Source organism: Xiphias gladius, chromosome 5, assembly GCF_016859285.1.
Source record: "Xiphias gladius isolate SHS-SW01 ecotype Sanya breed wild chromosome 5, ASM1685928v1, whole genome shotgun sequence".
Classification (NCBI taxonomy): Eukaryota; Metazoa; Chordata; class Actinopteri; order Istiophoriformes; family Xiphiidae; genus Xiphias; species Xiphias gladius.
The window spans coordinates 3176898-3192835 of NC_053404.1; the positions used below are offsets into that span (position 1 = coordinate 3176898).

The window sequence follows — 15938 nt, forward strand, 5'->3', positions numbered from 1 at the left end:
AGAACAGACAGGCACGACTATCCTCCCGACTGCCACTCCTGAGTCTCTCCTATGCCCAGCATGGTGAAGGGGAGCTAGGCTACAGGTCTGACTGATACCTGGGCCCCAGGCCCCTGGTCTCAGAAAGGATTCAAGCGTGACAATGGAACAGAAGGCCCTCTGGCTGGGGAGAGAGTGACAGAGAACCCCCTGGCCCAGCTTGGTGTCTGGAGGGCCAAATCCACACATGCGGGAGCTCATACACACATATGTACACACACAGATGTAGCAGTGAAAATTTGCCACAGAAAATCATTTAGTAGGACAGAAAGTGACAAGAAAAGCAGTTTGTTTGCTGTCACACTGTGAGCAGCTACAGATGCTGTGTGCAATTAAAACATCTGTTTTAAGACTGTTACACATAATTTTTCCCCTTCACTACACAAAAGATGTTTTTTTTAGCTAGACAGCATTCTGCAGTGGCTGCACTGTGGATACTGTGAATGCTAGACAGAGTGAGGTGACATTCCCCTTGGAAATGTTTTCGGCATTTTTGGCCTCCCGCCTAAAAATTTTGGGGAAGCTCTGATTAGCAAAAGAGAAACACAACATGTGTAGAAGAGTTCATTTCAGTCTTTTCAAGCTGTCGTCTGTCTTTGATAACCACCAGAGAAAACTAAGTCCTGAAACCCAAAACATGATGTCAACACAATACAAATAAGCTAATGTGAGCATTCCAAAGGCACTTTTATGATGTTCTGTTAAGAAAAATGCAACAGAATAATATGTTAAATGTCTTTTGCATGTGTATGCCCCTTCCTGCCCATCAAAGTTCCAGTTCAACTGTTGGCCTTAAACTGGCCGCAAATTTCAGCTTGACTTATCCACACACACTCTGATGATAAATCGCCTGTTAGGACTGTGTCTTGGCCAACAGAGCAGCCATGTTAAGGTCAGCTTAGAGGTTCAAATCCCTGTGTAAAGCTGACATTACTCGGCTATAAAACATGGTGCATTACGTGTGTCGTGGAGGTGATCTGTTGAAGGCCTGTGGGAGGCTGATGGTTGCTCAGCTCAGCTGTAGAGCACAAAAAAGCTGTGACTTTAGGACCTAGAAAAGGGCAGCTGGGATGTGAAGTTAGACAAATGGTGACAAAAAGAGAAAGCAAAACAATAGGTCTGTAATGGCTTGGAGAGGTGCAGGAACTTGCACGAGAGTAGTGATAAGGCTGGGGACACATAAAAAATTGGAATCGCTTGGAGTGGTGCCAACACATGCATGAGTAGACTCCAATGTTTAGAGGTCTGCAGTTAAAACTGCTGTATGTTATATGCTTTATGGCATCAAATGTAAGACTGCCACTCTGGGGCAATTTGTGGAAATTTTCATCCTCGTCTGTTTAATTTCACATAGCCACGTCATATTTGAACAGTTACTCGCTAGTGCTCATGAAGGCCCAACAACTCCACCCTGTGCTCTAACTCCTCTCTGTTCTACAGTAGAAGGCCGTAAAAGGACAGGCAGACAGCTCCGGTTACTTCACATGTCCTGATCATCTTTGTAAGAAAACAGATGAAATAAATGAGTGTTGCCAGTGTCTTCAGCTCTCCAACATACCACAGTACTAGTGACATCTGCTTAGGTAGTTGTTGCTCCACCACCGCGACTTACTTAGTTACTGTGGAATTTCTCCTCTGCTCCGTGAGCAAATGCGAGATTGAAATGCTTTTATTTACAGTTCAGGACACTTTCCAAGTGCCTGTCCATGACACAGTAATGTATTTTAAAGTCATTACCCCGCTTTTTGCATAGCGCGTTCTCTGTCCCCTTGGTGAGGCAGCAGTGCTCCTGGCAAACAGCAGAAGTGGCCTGGTGGAATTTAAAACAGTGAGAGGCAGTGTACTACAGCCAAGGACGGCTTAGCTCAAACCGGAACGCAATTCCAGGACACACAGCCGAATCAAAGACTGGGATTCTGAAGCTTCACTGATGAGAAATGTAGTGCTACTTCGATGTAAAATAAAGCAGAAGAGTCAGCATCAAAATGCTCAAAACTCAGGGATGAAAAAGCACCCTGAAGCACAGAAAGGGTAAAGATGAATGAATGTGCACCTTCACTGATCTTAAAAAAAAGAAAACACGCTACAATAGGAGCAGTGTGTGTCCTGTCTCCACAGAGGCCTCAGACTTGTGTTTGCTTCTAGAAATAACCTGTTTGCTTAAAATACACACAGAAACACGAGGCGAAAAAATATTGAGAAAAACACTAACCTGGGTAAGAACTGATATGAATGATTTCCAATGAAAATGGACTGGAACAAAAACAAAACATCCATCCATCATCATCTTCAGACATGAGCGCCAACCACTGTGAAGGATCACTGTAAAGGTTAAGGTTGAGACACCTTGGAGACCTTAAAAGAAAAAACTTCAGTAATAAAATTAAGGAATCCAAACTGTATTTATGTTCTCTTCATGATCAAAGCCTATGCAACAGAAAGAAGAACAATGACCATCTTGAGCCTCGATTGTCAACGTGGAGGTATAGCTAAAGAAAAAAAAATCATGCCTTACTTACACTAATCCAGACACACTGCAGCAAGCACAGTCTGGCACAGAAAGAGGGAGAGAGCGTGCGAGAGAGCGAAAGCTTGATAGATGGAGAGCCTTGCTGATGGAAGGAGAAGGAGAGGTCTGGAGATCACAGGGCTGGATAGTGTTTCTGTTTCTGAGTCCTGCAAGGAGGCTCAAGGCCTCTGGTTAATGTCCACTAGCCAGAAAACTTCACGTTGGACCAGTTAGGGGTGGCGATCTTTCTACTTCTCTTGTTTCTATTACTACCCACTGGTACGGATCCAGTATCGTGCCTCCATTAATCCACCGGGGTCCGATCTCTTGGTCTGATCCAGAACTCCTTGTCAAACCACCATGGCCTGGTAGACTAGACCAAGCTAGGGAGACGGCAAGGGGGCATTACAGACAGACGTGTAGGGTAACAACTGGAATAGTTGTGAGATGATATGTTTACTCAAGAAGCATAAGGAGAAAAGTGTAGATTTGCTTTTTCTCCTGTCACAGTAGGTCAGTTTGCAAAGTCTTGGCTTAAGCCATGTTAGGATGGCATCAGATCCTGGACATTGTGCTGTGGTTTGTGAACAATCCTGCAAATGACAGTACCATTCTCCATCAGTCTGTCGAGGATACAACCGGCCGATCCTGCTAACTAAAATTTATGCCGACCAAAACTATATTCATCCCAGTGTAATCAAGGAATATCTATTAGAAAATGGATTGACATTAGTGGTTACAAAGTTTACACAAGAGCAGCTGATTTAAGAATCTTTCTTCATGGATCTACCATCCCAAATACCTTGTCTCAGACAGTTTTCTGTGTTACTTGATCTACTAAAATTTACATTTTTAATTAGAAATATAAACAACACGCCAGCAATACTATTAGAAAGGTCTGCCAAGACTTTCAGCCAATTTCTGTCAATACCACTTTCTCCAGGTCAAGCCTTTATGATTCTGCCTCCCTTTGAGGGAGCCAATTAAGAGAACTAATAAAACTCTTCTTGTCCTGGAAAGGGGTCCAATCCCACAATAATAAACTGAAGGTAGAGCTGCAACAATTAGTCAGTTAATCCAATAGTTGACCAACAGAGGACAGAGGGGTCTGGTGCCAGAGCTTCTTGTGGTGTTGTTAAAAAGGCCTGGAGAATGTGACAGCTGATTAAGAACTGGAAGTAGGTCCAAAGGATGAGAGAGAGAGAGGGAGAGAGAGCCCAGGACAGCTGGCAGACAGTCATGACAGCCATATCATTTAGATGGGGGTTTCTTTTCCTCAGGGAGCTCCAGGGAGTAGAGAGGCCCCTAACACACACCACGTATTCTGTGAAGCCAGGACATGCAGGGCACAGTCATACTTATGTACTTACATACAAAAACCATCTTGAGATACAGCTATGATCCCTACTGCAAGTCTTCTGTTTGTGTTTCTGCCACTAAATACACACACACAAAAAACATCAGCTGCTAAAGACTAGAGGAAGTGGAATTTATTAATCACACAACTCATTCACGTGATATGTAGCTGCTATTGGTTTAGGAAGCAGTATTGTGAATGACTGAGGGCAAAAAGCCAGGACAAATGTATCTGACTTACTGAATCCGATTGATTTGAGTACTTTTCAGGCAGTCAATTAAACTTATAAATTTGTTAAGACCATCTTTAAAAGCTCCAAGTGAGCCCATTATGTCTTCAGGCAGTTCCTGGGCCATCAGGGGGCCATAAACACACATTATATGGCAAAATGAACCTGATTTTCCATATTTTGTGTAATGCTATGCTCAATGTCCTATTAAGATTGGCTTTGTATCGTGTAGACCTTCTGGTTTCACTTTGAGTCCTTTTTTCCTAAAGAATACAAAATCGGGGTCAACCAAAATGACCTGGAATAATAGTTGTGGTATCACTCCAGAGATTTTCCTTGATTACCAATACAGACATTTGAATGATAGAATGAGGACTGGTGGATCAGTAGGCCTCTCCTCATTTTTACTGTCCCTTCAGTGCTCTAGATATGGTTCAAGTCAATGAGTTTTAAGGTTATTCAGTAGTCAACAGGCCATACTGCTGCCGGTCTGGTCTACTGAGGGTTTTTCTTCCTCCTTTCCCCTGCCCCTATCACAGCCTTGCTTTTGGCTTCATCCTGTGTCTATTCATCTAGCTCTTCTGTCTCAATTCAAAGGAGCTTGTTTTTGGACACTGAGCATGATCACTTGATTTTATGCTGTAGTCAACCATTAAACTCGTATGAAAACTCCACACAATGCATTGCAAGGAAGGGGATTTATTTTGGATTTTTTCTTTATGGTTTTTAAACCATGAATAACCACCCAGCTTGAGTCAAAAAGAATATTTTCTAGCAATAAATGGCAAGCTGAATCACTGCAACCAAAGTCTGCACAAAGTTCTCTAATTTACAATCACTGCCACACTGAAGCCCCAATCTTTTTCAATAAAAATAAGAATCTACAGTGAGTTGAAAAACTTATTTGCTCAGGACACTAGATGAAGATGAGGGGCATCTCTTTTTAAGGATAGAAGCAACCACCCGCAGCAACCTGCAGGTACTCCCCACGAGGGCTCCTGTTCCCCTGAAATAATAAATACAGAATCCAGAGGCGCACGCAGATTGTACTGACCACAGACAGTACGACTGGATCTCTGGGGTGGTATAGGATTACAGGGTGAGTCCTAAACTAGAGACAATGCGGTAGATTTTCTTGCTGCGTACAATTTCCTTTTTGTGATCTTCCTTGGTAATGGGGACCAGGAGCAAGGTATGTTTTGAGGTGTGGAAAGGATAAGATCAGTGCCCAAAGGGCAGGTTTAGGGTTGCTGTCATGGAGTACAGTTGTTGGACATTACAAAGTGAGTCATAAAACATCAAAAATAGCTGAAAATAGCTGAAACTTTCCACTTGGGTACAAGCGTCAGTTGCAGTACCTTTACATTTCATTAAAGGTAGCACTGAAGAAGAAACTGGCAAACCCACATCAATATTGCTCTGTAACAACAATGCAGGTGCCAAGCCTATTAGCAACTAACAGGAGCAGATTTAAGGGAAAACTGACTGACCACAAAATGAGGGATCTCAGGGCCTGGCTAAAGACCTGCTGACAGAAACTTGGTCTTAAAGGAGAGCCCCACCTGAGGCAGGTGGAAATTGAATATTGTATTATATTTCCTGTGGCTTTTTGTGGAATGGGAACTTGGCAGTGGAACAGTTAGTGTGGTAGAATTTATAGAAAGCACACTTGAGTGAGCCCCTTTAATTGAAAAGAGGCAAACTGTCCGCGTCATTTTAGCTATGCTAGCTGTACATCAGCACACACTTTTCATTTCAGCTCCGATGTTGTACCGATGAAAAATCTACAAAATAAGGCGCACCTGTGAGCCCCCCAGGCCCTGCTGAAAGATAATATTAGAAAATATATGTGTCATCTCTGTGACATAATCGGATTCTGTGCGGGACGTGAGAGGCCTGCCCGACCATCTGATAAGGGCAGGTGAGGAGAGACAGAAAGGACCTAAGTCTGGTTCAAGTGTTTGTGTAGGTCTGAATTCTATCTTCTTCTTTCTTGTCTCTTTTTCCATCTCTAACACCTCCTCCTCCGGTCCTTCTTTCTCCCTCCAGACAGACTGACCAATAACTGATGCTCCATAATTACCCATGTGAGGCCTGAGTGTTTCCATATGAGAGACTTGAGTTGTGGAGCCTGTCAGATTGACATGATGTGTGTGTTTTCTCTCTACTGTTTGGCCTTTCCCAAAATATCCTCTTTACGGCCTTGTGGAATAAAAGTTGGAATCTATGGAGATTTGGTGGTGGGGTTTTAGAGGAAAGGGACAATTACGGTTTTATTAATGGTGTGCCACTGATGTTAGCCATGTTCACCTGAATGTTGCATCTTGAGTGCTGGTCTCTGCTGTAAGGTGAGATGGTTGTTCTGTACTTCTGTGTGATTCAAAGTCTGCTTGTCTGTCCATTTGGCTCACTAGATGACAGGCTGGCTCATGTCTCAGTACCAAGTAGAAAGCAAAGGAAACATATAGTTCTGCTTGTCTGGAGCAGGGCGGTTTCCACTTATGCCTCCATGTTAACAACAAGAGACGCTAAAAGCAGCTCAGTTTCTCTCCATTGAAAAAAGGGAGAATAAGAAAATAGGTAGAACGGGATCTTTTTGGTGAAGAATAAATAGGTTTCTTTGATGTTATACTTACATATTTCGATCATTTCATGGCTGCGCTAACTGTATTGAATTGGGAGTATTTATTCTGCTACACTAGCAACAGTGAATTGGGTCACATTAGCTTAGATCTTGAATGATACTTTACTTACTGAATTGCACTGACAGGTCCCCAAAGTGAGACCCACTCGGTATCTAGCTTACACATGAGAAAAGTGGTATTTAGATCTCATGGCATTGAGTTGATTTTACCACTCAACCCTTCTTTCATGCATACACACAAAAAGATCTGACATGTCAGCTTCTGACAATCACTAAGCTAAATTAGGATGGAGAAAGGGAAAGCTAAGCCAAGTTCTGCCAACATTTTTGCCATTGGTATGGTTGGTATTGCAGAGACATAATTTTCTTTTATATTTATCCATCCATCCATCGCCACTTATGTGGTAGGAGGCTCAGCAAAGTAACCCAGACACCCTCCCTCCCTACCTACTCCCTCCACCTCTACCTGGGGGATCCCAACGCATTCCTAGGTCAGATGGGATTCGTAATCCCTTGTGTTTTGTGTCTACCCTGGAGTCTCGTCCCAGCTGGATGTGCCTGGAGTACCTCCACAGACTGGCATCCAGGGACCATACGATTGAGATTTCTGAACATTATCAACTGGTTCCCCGAAGCAGTTTCAGCTCCTCAACCTGTCCCGAGACATAAGCCCAGACAAAATAATAAGAACAATTTTGATTGCTTGCATCCACAATCTAATTTTTTCTGTAACTACACCAAGCACAAAGATTGATGGGGAAATCAAGAGCTTCCCCATCATGCATAGCTTCCTCTCCAGTCCTTGTGGTCCGTCTGATGGGGAACACCGCAGAGGCAAATTATCTACTTCGCTGACAATCAAGGGGAGATTCTTTTAGCAACTAGTGCAAAGCTTTCTGTACTTCAGGTAAATAGGCTTTGAGGTTACGGCGCTGTTGTCTGTGCAGCACTTATGCTCTCTCCCCTTTAAGTTCCTCTTGAAAGATTAGCAAGGTATAATCAGGGGTTGTTAGAGGGCTAGGTGAAGTCTGACCAACAACAACCGTTATGCCTGGCTGAGTATCACAGAAATATAATGCCACCTTCATTAGCATCATTCAATCTGCCCCACACCATGCAGTGTTTTCTTTGGGGCCAGCAAAAATGAGAGCCTGAACATGCACTGGCCCTGCCCATCATTATCCATGTTCAAGATGCCTTATTCTTTGGCCATCCATAACAATCCAGGCATCAAATGAAACCCTTATGGTTTCCTCAAGTCCCGACATCAGGGTTTTATTTCAGCATCTGAGGTATGCCATAATTCAGGCACTTTTACATGCTCACATTGGCGCGTTACAACCCTGGATCCTGAACAAATACGCTTACACAGAAAAGATTTCTTTAAAGGGAGGGGATGAAAATTATGTCGGTTTTTCTCTCTCAGTGGTCTCTGTGACATAATTATTCTAGCCAGAGAAAAACAGAGAACACCAAAGGGGCAAATATGACATGCCAGCACATGAAAACTAAGTTTGGCATTCTTTAAAAATGGAGACCATGTACAAAAGACACCGTCAAAAGTAGCTCTAACAATTAGAGATTTTTTTTTTTTCAGTAAATTGACTAATCAAGTAATATTGGTTACATCACTGAACTGGAGAAAGAGTTGAAGCAGTTGTTACACATCTTTACTGGTTGAATAGCATCTGGAAAAACAGGCTGATTTACAGTACAAAAACCCCATGTAGCAAAAACCCTCATGTTCCCTTTCCAAAAGCAGGAGATTGAAGAGATTGGCTGCAGATTGCAGAGTATCCCAAGTGAAGATTAGGTTAGGGCAGACAGACAGAATGTGTTACATTCATTACCTTTGTCTGTCTGCTAGCATATAAAGATATCAAGTGTGCTCATCTTCTCCCCACACTCCGCAGCTATCTAGTTTAACAGGCAGTAACTGGACCACAGGCCCATTCATGCTGGCAGAGGGAGAGTCAGAAGATATGGATAGGTAGGCTGTTGGAATGACAATAAATGAATCAATGAGACTGGAGGGAAGGAGTTTGAATAGAGCAGTGTTGAACAAAGGTGCAAGTGTGTGCTTTTATTTGATCTGCAGAGGTTGGCTCAGGGGTGGGGATCAGGGGGGAGAGGGTTCAGATTCTGTCCTGTCCCAAAAAAGGAAGGATGTGACTGTGAAGGTGGGTAAGGCAGACAGCATTCAAGAGAAATATTTCAAAACCAAGGAGAGAAGAGGAGAGGACAAGATTAATAGTAAATGAAAATTTCCAGTTGAATTTAAAGATTCATGATTCTAAAACTGTCACTCATTCACTTACATAATGCGAGTATAACTACATGCTGGTTAAAAAAAAAACAACACACGATTTGCAATAAATAACTAAATTTAAAAAATTTAAAAATAAAATATTTTCTATACTGCTAGAAATAAAAATTGCTTGTTTGATGGTATGACTTTACAAAGAACTGAAGTGCCTCAACCCTAATGGGTATGAATTTGCTCTTTGGCAACTGTAGTCTCCTGGCACTACCAACATGGGAATTAAAATCTGAAAAAAAAAAAATTTCCTAAACAAACCACTACAAAAAACTTAAGTAATGTACTGTAAAAGAAAGAGGTTCTTTTTTTTCTTTACCTTGACCAGTGAATGGAGGCTCCTCTCCCCAAACATGTCCTGGAGAAAGGTGTTGTCCTCTGGGCGGCTGACATGGGGCTGCAGCTGGGAGGGCAAAGCCGCCAGCAGCTCATACAGACCTGGAGAAGGGGAAGAGGAAACAGAGGGCCGGCATGGCAGTGGGAGGTATAGATGAATGCATGCACAGTCACACACAAAAAAAAACACATGCATAAAAACAGATGTGCATACATCTGTAGTTTACTAATACATAAAAGAATCGAAGTGCTGTACGTGTGCAAGAATACTTATACTGTAACCTCAAACACACACAAGAGGCAGACACATAAGGCAACGTGTTAACATACAAATAATGCCAATACTAGGGCTTTTAGTCACGCACACATTAAATACTCTCATTTTTATCTGAGGATGCTCTCTCTGTTTCTGTGTCTCTTCCTCAGATGCACTCATTCAAACACACGACCGTAAACACACCTGAAAGTGCTACAAGCTACTTTCAGCAGAAAAAAAAACACCTTAGTTTTGCTTTTCACTGGAAGCAGTAGGAAACATAGAGGCAATAAAGCATTTTTCCCAGTCTCTACTTCCCACTATTGTCCCAGCCTTTCCTGTTGTTTGAGGAACACTACTTTCCCCCATCAAAAACAACTCCTACAACTCCAAGTCAGGCCACTAAAAAGTCCAACTTTTGATCAGTTGAAAAGCTCAATATAAACCTTCTTTTTTTTTAACTAAACAGATGGCCCACATGCCTTAGGATGCTTTCCATCTACACATCTCCCCTGTCTGTAAACAATCAATTCTTTGGAATAAAGTGTGCTTGCTAAACAGTAGTTTTGGTAGAAGTAGTCAGGATAATTTGTCTATGTGGCTATTGTTTTATACAGAAAACCTGAAATGGAATTGAACTGTTCTGAAATAATTTTATAGACTTAAAAGAACTGAATTTGAGGTTAAATGAATGAATTTGTTGTATACAAACTGATATCATGAGCTCACAAGGACAGCAGGCTTTTATCCAGGCCTATGTGGCCTATACAGTATACTGTATAGGTCATCGCCATAGCATGAGTTTGTTAGTGACAGTGAGAGAAACAGGGTGCATGGATCAGCAGGCCCATAGCTGAATCCCCTTAGAACAGCACATGTTGAAATCTGCAAGGCCTTCTGCGGTTTACTAACCCAGCGTACAAAAAGGTATGAATATTTCAAATTCAATTTAAAGAGAAACAGACTGGAGAGCTGATGGTTTCAAGATTAGGCAGAGGAGAGGTGAAACACTCAGAGCTCGAAACCAGCAAGTGAGCAGGGTTCCTTCCAAACACAACAGAGACCTGGAGCGCAACTGATGGAGAGTAGTAGCAGATACTTGTTTGCTGTTCTGTTCTGGTCTTCAGCATGGCCGTGATCCATTAAACCAGGAAATATATCAAAGGTCAGGCCCATACAGAGTGCGAAGAAGCTGGGTTATGTGCATCAAAGACCTCTTTACTAATGCGCCAGAAAAGGCCCCCCAGATTTAAACTCCATAAATACAACCCCAGAGGTTGAAACCCTTTGAGCTAACACTGATCACGTGAAGAAACTCTAAACACATTAACAGCGGAGCCATTGAAACGTCAAAACAAACTTGAGTTGCTTGGCTACCTCTCTGAGAGTGAAGTAATTCATAGCTGAGAATGATTGATTGAAAACAATGGTTGACGTCGTTGGCTGAATGAATGACTAACTGACTGACTGACTGAACTGGCGGGCCGGCTGACTGGGTTAGAGCAACTGTGTGCTGGCAGCTCTGGATGTTTGGCCAGAGTGCCATGGCTGACTAACTTAGCTCATGTCATGCGCTGCTGCTGCTGCTGCTGCTGCTGCTGCTGCTGCTGCTGCTGCTGCTGCGCAGTCAGATGGATGGAGTGCCATCTGCCACTCTCAACCCTCTGCTTTCCATTTGCAGGTGATTTGGGGTTTTACTCTGAGATCTCTGAGCAGACACACAGGATATATCAAGATATCCTCCCCTGTTCTTCAGGGGATTCTGTGTAGTGTTAGCGCCTCACACCTCACTGCTACAGAAGTTCTGTGTAAAGGAGGACGTATAACAAAGGAGAGAAAAAGCCACTGAACAGGAGAGGGGTTTTACACACAACACGTGTGCCAGTCTTATTACAGCAACCCCCGTGGTTTTACTCAAGCTTGGTGTGTGATATTGTCCTTGGTATATAATCATCTGATGCCTGGTTCTGTGGTCCTCATCACCAATAACTTTCAAACTAACAAAAGCCTGTCGGAGGGCAGCTGGACCCCTCAATCATTTACAACTTGGAACTCCCAACAGAACATCTCACATAATATATTAAAAAAAGATTTAAAGAGACAGAAGAGAGGATGAGGTGAGGGGTGTAGGAAGGGTGGTGAGAGTGGGGGGAAACGATATGGTAATGTCATTACTATTGGCAGTGCTGAGATACAGGTAGGAGGGGATGAAGGGAACGAGGGAGGGAAGGAGAGAGCGAGAGTCCCAAAGCATTATTCTCCTCAGGTGCAAAGTCTCCCCTGCTGTCTACACTGTCAGTGATTCAATGCTTAATTCCTGCTGACAACAATCCCTCCCTGTCCATGCTGGGAAGATCTAAACAGGCTGTGTGGTGTGTGCTAATGGCACATTATGGGAAACACATCAACTCCATTAGCTGATCAGAAATAATAACATCATGGGGAAAAACTATACAAGACACGCTGCCAGTGTGCAGGACTTCTAGGGTCAGTGTGTCAGGCTGAACTCCATGACCCACAGAAAATCCAGTTTCAAACAACAACAGAAAGAGCTGCAGAGGAGCCAAGAGCTAAACAAGGAATCTGCTAAGCTGAAATTAAATACAAGATTGTATGGGCGGACAAGTGAGGAGGAGAAATAGAGGCAGAAAAAGAGCGAGAGGAAATGAGCCAAAAAACAACCACAGTGGTGGTAAAATCACTGTGTGTAGACACTGTAAAAAGTTGAGAGAGAAATAAATCCAGGGCCAGATCTATACACACGTATAGATCTGTAACATCAGAAACCATGTCCAACATAGACATTGAGAGACAAAATGAGAGAAGGAGAACGAATAAGAAGAAAGGAAAAAAGGTTTCGCCAACTCTTCACCACTAAAGGGTGGACCAACTTGTGTCTTGCAGGGCTGGTCTGGATTCATTGGATTTGTTTTGGCCAGACTATTGTGGACCCTCTCTTGCGGTGGCTGTGTGTAGTGGACCTGGCAGTGTCTTGTAGTGGGCTACTGTGTTCTGTTGTGCCTAGTGCTGGACGAGCCAAGCCCAAAGATCCTGGAGACCAGCACCATGTTGCACAGGATGGCCGAAAGAGTCTTCAGAGAAATCAGAGAGGCTGATGCTTCCGAAGCTTCCCGTACAGAGGAAGTGACCACTTTAACTGCCAACAGCACTTCCCCTCTCAAGCCCACACCTCCACAGAGGTTAAAGAAAATAACACAGTTTTCGCAGAACCCTTTTATGTAAAACACACAGAAAAATCCCAGACAATGAAATGCATTAAACATGATGCACATCGAATTGCTAGTCACATAGGTCAACAACCTCGGGGACTTTTTCTAGAGCAGCGGAAGATGAGGAAATTACAGGGACTAATCTAACGACAAAGAGTTTGCACGGTTGTAAAATATGACCCTCATCATGACATTGTAACTACAGCGCTGTTTACTTACACAACACACTAGGGGCAGATAGACCGCTGGGAGACAAATAAGTCCATAACTTTACGTGGTGGACTGTACAAAATGGATGCTTACGGGCCTGACTTCTATCTTGTAACCAAACTACATACAGAAAGTCACACCGTCTGTCTGATTAAAATGAACTTGTTCGAATGCAGGAAATGAATGCTGGGTTTTCCTCCCCACTGCACTTTCTCACAGGTGCTGAATGAGTTATTGACCTCCTTCATATGTCTTTCGGAAACATATAGAGAGCACAATGTTCATGAGGCTCACCAGACTGATGGGGGAAGAGAATTGTGACAACATGTAGGAGCTTTCTTGGCAGGTCAGTATTGAAAGACTGCCTTGTGAACATGATAGAGAAAAACAGTGGCAGACACCATGCCTGCCTCAAGCATAACAACACATGACAAAGACAGAGGGGAAAGAGAAAAATCAACACAACATCTGAGATACACACTGAAATAAATAACATCTGATTAAAGCATGTGTGCAGACAGAAGAAGAATGATGACACTTAACACAAAGATAAGAAGGAACACCATGAAAAGACCAGGGAGTCATTGCTCTCTACAACAGCAATATGAGTGCGGCGATGGTGATGATTCCTGCACTTATGCAAACACATTTTCCTCTGAAGGGAGAAACTGTAGACAGACAGTGGGTGGGAAGACAGATTTAACCTCAGTCAGGTGAAAAACACTGGACAGGACAGACTATGTCATAAGTCCACTGCCCCCATGCAGCTTCTGTTCTGTCCTGAAGATTACCTGTGCCTGACCACTTTTAAAACGTTCTTTCTACTAAAGTAGCAGGCAGGAACATGGAACAGTAGGGGCAGCATTGGTTGTCTGGATTAAGTGATCTGGTGTGGCATTAACTGCTAGGCATACAATTGTATAGTACTGCAAATGTATTCACTGAACAAATGATGTGATCTTTAAGCATGATTTGCAATGAGTCCAGCAGCATTCTGCTTGGGATATAACAGTGGGTGACTGTGGAAGAGTGTGGAGAGAGGTAATATATAAGGCTGTCCCAGGAACCAAACAGCAGGAGTCTGTGCTCAATTCAAGCCCAAAAGCCTCCCATTACCAGCTCCAAAGACCAAACCACTTCTCCAAATTAAAAAAAAAAAAAAAAAAAAGTAATGGGACGGATGACTCCAATATCATCTTTGATTATATTTCAGTGTCACGGTCTTTGAATAACTCCATCGTTTGAGAGAAAAAAAAAAGCTAGCAGGTTTTGCAAGATGTTAGTTAAGAGTCCAAAGCATGGAAAAATGACTTCAAGCACCATCGGGCGGTCCAGGTGCAATCAACCGTCACTCCAATCATACATCAGCTGTTTCACTACCACAGGCTGAACTCTGCATGTATCTCTTTTCAGGGCCTACAAAGAATCTCTGGCCCTTGCTGAGATCATGTCTCATTCGGGGAAGTAAAAAGAATCCAGGTTGTGGGACCTTATCACCGTTGCATTCCAGAGCCAGGACAGGCCAAGCTTTTCAAAAAGGATTTACTTTTTTCCATTGTATTTTCAACATGCCATTGAATATCACGTAGTAAGTGCCTCACCCATCCACTGCTCCATGCTTCGTCACACCTTCATACTTCAAAGGGCTGTCAACACATTGAAAACAGAGCTCGGGACAAAAGGACAAGTCTAATCAACATAATTGAATGCATATAGCCTGCAGGGTCCATCCACCACCTGAGGAGCCCGTAGCGTTTCAGCTACAACAGTTTTAACAATCACAGACAAGTGAGGTTTGAGTGGAAGCACCTGCAACAGGGCTAGAATGAAGTAACATAAAGGGAACTTGGTATCTTGTCCAAGTCTGAGTAGTTAAAGTGCCCTCCTACCCCACTTCCCGAAAGCTCGTAAATGATATATAATATAAGGAAAGACAAAGAGGGAGAGAAATTAACATGGAGAAAAGACAAAAGGTTAGAAATATCTGGGCAAACAAAAAAGTTATTACAGAGACAGTATCACTGATAAAGACAGATATACAGTATGAGATGTGGTAGATGGAGAATATAGCCGAGTACCACTCTATGTTTGTTGGATGCTGGGATAGAAGGTCCTGAAATCAGTGGGAAGGCTGAGTTTGGCAGTGGTCATCCAGAACTTATCTTTCCCCAGATGGAGTTGAAAGGCTGCTGTTTGGCCCAGTCAGAGCAGACTACGCTTAAATTCTCTCTAACATGGTAGACAAAAAACAGCAGCCACAAAAAGGCTGGCCAGATCCAAATGACCTGCCACCTCTGCTTACTGTGGCAATGGAACAGCAGCAGACTTTCAGGAACAAGCCTGCACGTTCTGTCCAAAGCTGTGGCCAGCTACTTACTTCTAGCAAGTCTTCCAGGGATATCAGAGGCAGACATGCCAATCCCACCTAAAAGGCTTCATTTTGATCATGCGTAAATAGCAGTACTTACGAAAATTTGTGCTTTAACTTTACACTCTAAATCTTTCTCTTTTTCTGTCTCAAAGTTGCAGACTATTACTCAATATCTAAGTGCCCGGTTGTCAAATAGAGCACATGGCCTGTAAAGCTGTTTTCAGGTTCTTTCTAATGCAAGTGGGCATGTCCTGCCCGCCGATGACCGATTTAGTACCCTGTGTGCTTTGGAAGGGAACAGCGGAGGATGTCATCCTACCTCAACAAAAGAAAAAGAATTCTTCATATTCAAACAAATAAAAGTCATTATTCCTCTCTCAGTCACACTCACTCGATTTCTTTCTTTTACATCTGCTTCGTTTGACGGTGTTTTTATTTTT

General features: G+C 43.0%; 1 protein-coding gene across 2 annotated transcripts in view; it reads right to left on the reverse strand.

The window, feature by feature from the left end:
- Positions 1–15938, reverse strand: part of mpp7a (membrane palmitoylated protein 7a) — a 133951-nt gene that overhangs the window by 76038 nt on the left and 41975 nt on the right. Inside the window, exon 3 of one of the 2 annotated variants that reach the window (XM_040127227.1) lies at positions 9415–9533. The exons of the other annotated variant lie outside the window; for it this stretch is intronic. Within the exon in view, the coding sequence (XP_039983161.1) occupies positions 9415–9533 (119 nt within the window). The remainder of the gene's footprint in view (positions 1–9414; positions 9534–15938) is intronic. 2 annotated transcript variants of the gene reach the window in all.